This window comes from Engraulis encrasicolus, chromosome 23 (assembly GCF_034702125.1).
Source record: "Engraulis encrasicolus isolate BLACKSEA-1 chromosome 23, IST_EnEncr_1.0, whole genome shotgun sequence".
NCBI classification, from domain to species: Eukaryota; Metazoa; Chordata; class Actinopteri; order Clupeiformes; family Engraulidae; genus Engraulis; species Engraulis encrasicolus.
The window spans coordinates 9,893,080-9,900,292 of NC_085879.1; the positions used below are offsets into that span (position 1 = coordinate 9,893,080).

At 41.2% G+C, this 7,213-nt stretch overlaps 2 protein-coding genes across 2 annotated transcripts in view; one reads left to right on the forward strand and one right to left on the reverse strand.

Moving 5' to 3' along the window:
• Window positions 1–273: 273 nt before the first annotated feature.
• urp1 (urotensin-related peptide 1) lies at window positions 274–3,337 on the forward strand. The gene is made up of 5 exons (XM_063190426.1): window positions 274–405; window positions 1,618–1,743; window positions 1,894–1,934; window positions 2,114–2,219; window positions 3,022–3,337. Exons 1-5 carry the CDS (start codon window positions 303–305, stop codon window positions 3,051–3,053), a joined length of 408 nt encoding a protein of 135 aa, XP_063046496.1. The 5' UTR covers window positions 274–302; the 3' UTR covers window positions 3,054–3,337.
• A 305-nt stretch (window positions 3,338–3,642) lies between these two features.
• The window catches only part of clic2 (chloride intracellular channel 2), an 8,613-nt gene continuing 5,042 nt past the window's right edge, over window positions 3,643–7,213 (reverse strand). Inside the window, exons 3-6 of the mRNA XM_063190459.1 lie at window positions 7,175–7,213; window positions 6,232–6,332; window positions 5,408–5,589; window positions 3,643–4,706 (exon numbers count right to left, since the gene is read on the reverse strand). The exon at window positions 7,175–7,213 is cut by the window's right edge and continues 87 nt beyond it. Of these exons, the coding sequence (XP_063046529.1) occupies window positions 4,548–4,706; window positions 5,408–5,589; window positions 6,232–6,332; window positions 7,175–7,213 (481 nt within the window). The 3' untranslated portion in view covers window positions 3,643–4,547. The remainder of the gene's footprint in view (window positions 4,707–5,407; window positions 5,590–6,231; window positions 6,333–7,174) is intronic.

A 7,213-nucleotide genomic window follows, 5' to 3' on the forward strand; every position in this document is an offset into this window, starting at 1 on the left:
ACTGTCAGGCCCTGGTGACTGGCAGAGGTGCGAGCAAACATTTGTTAGGTGTCTCCTGTGCAAGCAGAGATAGTGCACCCGTGAATTGGCAGTGCGACCCTCAATTGCGTCTGTGAGGGGGGACTCATCACGTCAAGACCATTAACGGCAGGATGGGATGACACCAAACGTATTGATCGCATCGGGGACGGATGGCCTTGTACAGGTATAAAAGTCAGGTTCTTAGTTGGTTTTTGGGATGTGGAATGGTCGTAAGGCACAGGGACATTTTAGACACTCTCTTTTGCTCTTTTTCTCTCATCATGAACTCTGTGGCGGTTTTGTCGTGTTTCGTGGTGCTGTGCTGTTCTGGGAGTGGTAAAGCTTTTCCTCTCTACTCAGACTCACCTTTGACAACGCAGGAAGGTAAGATGCTGTCATGCATTATGCATTATGTAATGTGATTTATGATTCATACAAACCATGCATAGTCTGCCACAAGGATTGAGATATGTGAACAGTCTTTGAACATTGTAGTATATCCTGTCACTGTCGGGGAATGTATTGGAATTGGTGTTTTCGGCTCTGTGAAATTGTTTTTGATTTAAAATGAAAATGAACTTATCCCCCATGCATTCACGTACTGCATAGTAAAATTATTCACAATCTTTCAGGCCACAGCATGTCCAGAATATACTGGCCTTACATTAATGCCAAATAATGAAATGAATGTTTGACATACGTGTATGTGTGGGGAGTAGATGGATCTGACATGTTTTGTTAAGCATCTGCAGAACCTCTCCTAATTCCTCTGTTTATATAGCTCACATGAGAAGTATTCAACAGAGATACGTCTTCATGCTATAGCCCGCATCATAAAAAACACAAAGACAGCAAAGGTTTATCAGTTCTTACAAGAATGCATGCTAGTGGTGTTGGTCATAAGGAAATGTATTTCCGTATTTAAAGGCTGGTTCAAACCTAAACTACAAACTAGTATGCCTAACAAAATAATTAAAATTAAACAAAATAAATGTAAAATTAGAAATAGCTATCCAAAGCTTGTTACTGCTTTATGTTGATGCCCCCTGACTCTGGAGACTCTTATTCTGACGCACACGCCATGCCTTAAACCACCCCAGAGAAGGCTCTCCTGAATGCAGCAGGTTGTTTGCCTATTTTATTACCAACCCACCAAGGCAGCAGATGCAGGGGGTTGGAGGGTTCTAATGACACCATTGTGTTCCATCTCTGCTCATCAGACCCTCTGGAAAAAAAATGTTGGAGGAGGTCTGGGTGTTGGAATAAGGCATACATAAAGCAAAGCAATCAGTGTTGACAGGTTGGGCAGTTTCCCGCCCAATTGGGCTGCTTAGGATGGCCGTCCGTGGGTAAAAATAGGCAAAAAGGGCATTTTGGCTGCTAATGTGTGGCCATAGACATCAATAGAATATAGAAAATAGTAGATAGGAATAAATTGGGCATGACTTAATGCTTCCCAACAGGTTTTGAGGGGTTTTGTTTTTTGGGCTGAAAATCATCTGTCTCATCTGGCAAACCTGAAAGAAACAAATAAAATCTGCAACACCAAGACTCCAACTCCAAGACCAATTGTGTTCATCTATCTCTCGTTGTCAGACCTTCTAGAAAAACTGGTGGAGGAGGTGGAGGAGAGTGAGAACAGAGATGCAGCAGGGGAGCCGAGAGGGGCAAGGAACATCTACCCGCTCTTTCTGGACCAGAACAGGGACATTGTGGGCAGAGGTGAGAAAACATGTTCATCAGTTGATGTTGAAAATATCGAATGTTTTGCCTTATTGGGATTTCTCAGTATGTGGTGATACTGTAAGCTCAGATCCCATCACCAAAAACGACATGACGACAAGTTTCATTGACATTTTGTCTTTTTCCTAGGAAACAAACAAACAATCGACCAAGAAAAGATCACCAACATGGTAAGTATCTCTGGAAAAGCTAGACCCACAATAACCCACAGTAGATTTTGCACACACCCTCCCCCAACCTCAATCAATCAATCAAGCAAGCAAGCAACAAACAAATAAGTAAATACATATACATAAGGGATATCATTGTTCCAAATGAAACAAGGCAATCCATTTGCATGTTACTCCAGGTGGATGGACTGAAAGAAGTCGTCTTCAAGCTGGCAGCAGCAGACAAGCTCCGCTCTCATGGCTTTACAAGGGCTGATCCGGGCTTGCCAAAAAACAATAAAAGAGGTGAGTGAAATTCTGGAATGAAAAGGAAATCTTTTATATGCATCCTGATATTGGAAAAGATGGATTGGATACTTCAGTCTGTTTAGACATGGCCCCTGTTATAAATTTGGTGCTAACAGAATGACAATGACCAAGTCACAGTCTATTACTAAAGGCTCTGTGTAATGTCATAGTGGAAGTACTATGGTAGTGTTTTCAATGACTTTCACAATGTTCCACTGGTGGAACGATGCACATTATGAGAATTTATGAGCATGAACTCTATAAAGCTAAAGAAGCATATACCCACCTTAATGCTGCAGGCTCAACCAGACAAGTCAACAAATTTAGACATTAGGCAACATTTGCAACAAAGTATCCTCTCATAGAAAATGTTTTTAATTAATCATGCTGTTTTGGGGGGGCGCTGTGGCGCAGTGTGTTAAGTCCCCCACATTTGGGCTTGCGTGCCCAGGGAGACCCCGGTTCGGGTCCGGCCAGGGTCATTTCCCGATCCCACCCCGTCACTCTGTCCCACTCGCTTCCTGTCACCATCTCAGACTGTCCTATCAAATAAAGGCATAAAAAAGCCCCTAAAAATATATATTTTTAAAAAATTCATTCTGTTTTGGGAGTTTGCTCTTCATGTTCAGAGCATAACCGCAATGATCTCATGTAATACAAACATCTTACCACATCAACATAGTGTATGTAAGAAGTAACATCTGGGAGATGATCTCATAAGTACTTGTACTGCCCTTGTCTCTCCTGCACCCCATACCCCCCCCCCCCCTCTCTCTCTCTCTTACTCTCTCTCCTGCAGCTTGTTTCTGGAAGTACTGCGTGACAAACTGAAAAATGGTGTGGGGACGGGAGACAGCACCTTCCGAAGCCATCAGTACAAAAAACCCAACCCATCAACCCATCTGAAGCCATTAAAGACATTAGATAGGTACCACAAATCCTGAACACGATGAATGTTTTATGTCGTGTTAAGAAGCTGTGTCATAAATAAAGGATATATTTTTAATGAAGGTGGGGGCGGTTGTACATTGGCGCAATAAATAAATAATTATTTGTTGTTTTTGTCTGGGTGAAAATAAGTATGTGTGAGACTGTGAGAGATACTCTGTGTTGAATAAAATGCCCATGTTTGTGTGTGTGTGTGTGTGTGTGTGTGTGTGTGTGTGTGTGTGTGTGTGTGTGTGTGTGTGTGTGTGTGTGTGTGTGTGTGTGTGTGTGTGTGTGTGTGTGTGTGTGTGTGTGTGTGTGTGTGTGTGTTTCCCTTTTCGTTTACAGCATTGCTCATTAGATAGATTTAACATCATTACTTCACATCAGTAGAACAGCTAAAATAAGTTTTCATCTCTTTTTGTTATACTTCAAGCGTGATTTTTTTTTTGTTCATTTCTTTATGCGTCGCTCACTCACACATACACAAAGATCACATCATTTATATCTTTTATTTACGTTTAAATCTGACATTTGAATGTAAGTCATAGAATATCAGATGAATCAAACAGTATAACAGTACAACCATTTATGTGCAAACGCTGTCAGTTATGTGGTTCTTGACGTCCTGTTCTAATCATGGCTCATGCTTGTTATATCCTTATCTGTTTATTGAATTAAACACTGTGAACTTTGTCAAAAGAAGATAATGCACTGTCTGCCATATCGATCGCAACCTTGTAATTCATTTCATTGGAATGCATCTCAATCATGTGGTTGACAAGATTAAATAAAATAAAATAAAAAAAACATGCAAGCACATGTAGAGTCATAAAAAAGTATTAACACTTATTTACAATATTGACAAAACAACGAGTCTTTGGTGGACATACAGTGAATCGCACACTTGGCCTTCATTGTAGTAGTTATGTGCTGCTCCATTGGAATAGTTATGTGCGTGTGCGTGTGCGTGTGTGTGTGTGTGTGTGTGTGTGTGTGTGTGTGTCTGTGTGTGTGTCTGTGTGTGTGTGTGTGTCTGTGTGTGTGTCTGTGTGTGTTTCATTGATGAATGCAGCATGCAGCTACCCTAAATTTCCTGGTTTTATTTTGCATTTTGTAGAACATCTGTCTCTCAGTGAAATGGATAAACCATACTTCAAACATCATAAACCAGTGAGAATCCCAGGAATATTTTTATTCCTGAGATATCTGTGAAATCTTTGGTTTTTGTTTTAAATTGTGCTTTTCATTTTGACCCCAATCATTTTTATGTGGGCACCCTAATATAACTATTAAAAAACACATACATATGTATAATTAGGCCTTGCCATTGGCAAAACGAATGGCAAAAGGATGTTCAGTAACAGTGTGTATTACATTGAATGTGCATGTGAGCGTTTATCGCCGTTTGCCCACACTGTTGTAGGCGATTTCGATTTCCAGGTCAGCTGGGCAGGTTTGACTGAACTCCTCTCTCTCGTAGGCATTGTTCAGGTAGCGCCACACTCCTGTGAACTGACTTGGGATCTCAAAGCCACAGAACTTCTTAGCTGCAACCTACAAAAATGAAAAAGAGTTATTCTGCTATTCAAAGACACACAACAAACTTGTATGAGTATGAGTGTGTGCGTGCATGTGTGCGTGCGTGTGTGAGTGTGTGTGTGGTTTAGGGCAGTGTTTCCCAACCAGGGGTACGTGTACCACTAGGGGTACGCGAGCACACTGCAGGGGGTACTTACAAAAATGAAACTTTAACAAATATATGGAGCTTAGTTACATTGGGACAGAGAAAGCAATATAGAACATGAATTAGGGGGTACTCGTGGCACAACTAAGAGGCTTAGGGTGTACGCGAGACAAAAAAGGTTGGGAAACACTGGGTTAGGGGGACATAAATGGTCACTGTTACACAAAAATCTGTTACGTGAAACTAGGACACTTAAAGAGATATCACACCATTTCTGGAAATCAGCTGATTTTACGTCTTCCTTTGAGTTAAATAATTGAGTTACATAATTGAGTTTTTTTTTCAGTTTTACTAGAGGACAACCGGAAGAAGAGGTGAAAGGTAAAGCTCAACTATTTAACCCAAGTGAAGGCATAAAAATTATCTGATTTCCAGAAATGGCACGCCATTGCTTAAAACCAAAACCTTAACCCCTGACACTCACTCTCTCTCTCTCACTCTCATTTCCTTACATGTGATACTAATTATTTTGATTGATGTGACAAATAAAACTCCCTCAGTAGTGTCTCACCTTGATGATGTGCAGTTTGGGCAGAAGGTTGCAGTCAGCCAGCGTGAGTCGGTTGCCGTCCAGATACTTCCTCCTGGAGACCGTGATGTTTTGCATGGAGTTGTGGTCAATCTCTTCCGGCAGCGGGGAGTTCAGGTAGTCATCTAGCCTCTTAAACTCACGTAGCAAGTTCTTTTCTTGGACTGTGTACGATAAGATAAACATTCAACCAATGTTAGTGGTGTTAGTGGACATTTTTTATGAGGTGAGTGGTCAAATATGTGGTTCTTTTGAAATACAAAAGCATGTTGTATTCACAGCCTTATCTGTGGTATTTATAAAGTTAATTTGAACAAGCAACCACACATGAATAGCAGTCATACAATGCATGTGACAACAAGTGACCATTATGTGGGATACTTGAACGCAGCCGATGGGCTGGGCCCCAAACGTTTCTTTCCAGACTGTTTGCATGGCCCACATTGTTCAATAGTAGCTTACAATCTTAACCAAATACAGATTTCAGAAACTATTTTGCTTTTCGTGAGACCTTACATTCCCTGCCTTAGCAATCATACGAAAAAGATACCCATATGAAAAAGATATGAATAAAAAGCGCACATGGCTATACAAATCTTCTATGTGAGGGAAACAGAAATGGGACACTTAATTCTGTGCCATATACTGTAAGTACAAACTCAAAAGTGGCATTTTAACGCAACGCGAGACACTTGAATAGGCCATATACTGTATGAATCATTTCGTAAGGTTAATATAGATCTTTGTCCCATGGACTACCTTAAACTAATACTTTCTCTGAGAAGAAGCCGTTAGGCAATACTCACAGGCGTTGTTGGGGCTGTTTTTGATATAGGCAGAGAACTTTGCAAAGATGTCCGCTCCCACGTCAAAGGACTCTTTATTCAGAGGACTTAGGTGCGGGTAACTGGGGTGAAAAAGAAGGGAGGAGAATTGAGTAATGTCAACAGTGTCCTTTACATTTCTACCAAAGTTGTGTTTGTGAAAAGCTTAACAAACTATTAGTCTTCAATTATCCTCATCCATCCAGGTCATGCCCAGGTCAGTCAAAAGTGTTAAGCTGTAAGTTACTGTACACTTTTCATCCAAAGAGCTTTGTCATTTCTTTGCCGAATGTTGCAGATACTGTATACATAACTCTGACTACGTGACTGACTACAGGTTCACTAACCATCAGGCCAGAAATGATAAAACATATTCAAGCTCCACAACATACACAGATACACGGATACATAGATAGTTTATTGGTCACGTACACAGAGGAACTCCGTAATGCATGCCGTGAAATGAATTTGCCTCTGCCAAGAGCATAGTGCACATTAAGTGTTGCAGTGCTAATTCAACACTGTTCTGATGATGCCACTTGATCCCGTGTTAAATTCAACTCTTTGACTGTTGAATGAACACACTCTTTGAGTGTTGAATGTTTCACAATATTTAGCATATGGCTTTGAAGTGTTCATGCAACACTCAAAGAGTTAGAATTTAACACTAAACTCCAGTGGGACCATACAGGCTCACAATAGTGTTGAATTAGCACTGCAACATTTACCACAGGCTCTTTTCCACTGCCGGTTTTCTGGTAGGCTTACAGCTTGACACAGCGCGCCTCGGCCACCACTTTTTGCTTTTCGATTGAGCTGTGTCGTGCCCAATTGAAAAGCAAAAAGTGGCGGACGAGTCACGCTGTGTCAAGCTGTAGGCCTTAGAACCCTATGTGTGCTGATCAACAACCCAGATCACACTCACGTTGGTGGGGCCAGAGTCTGCTCCAGAAATTCCTCGATC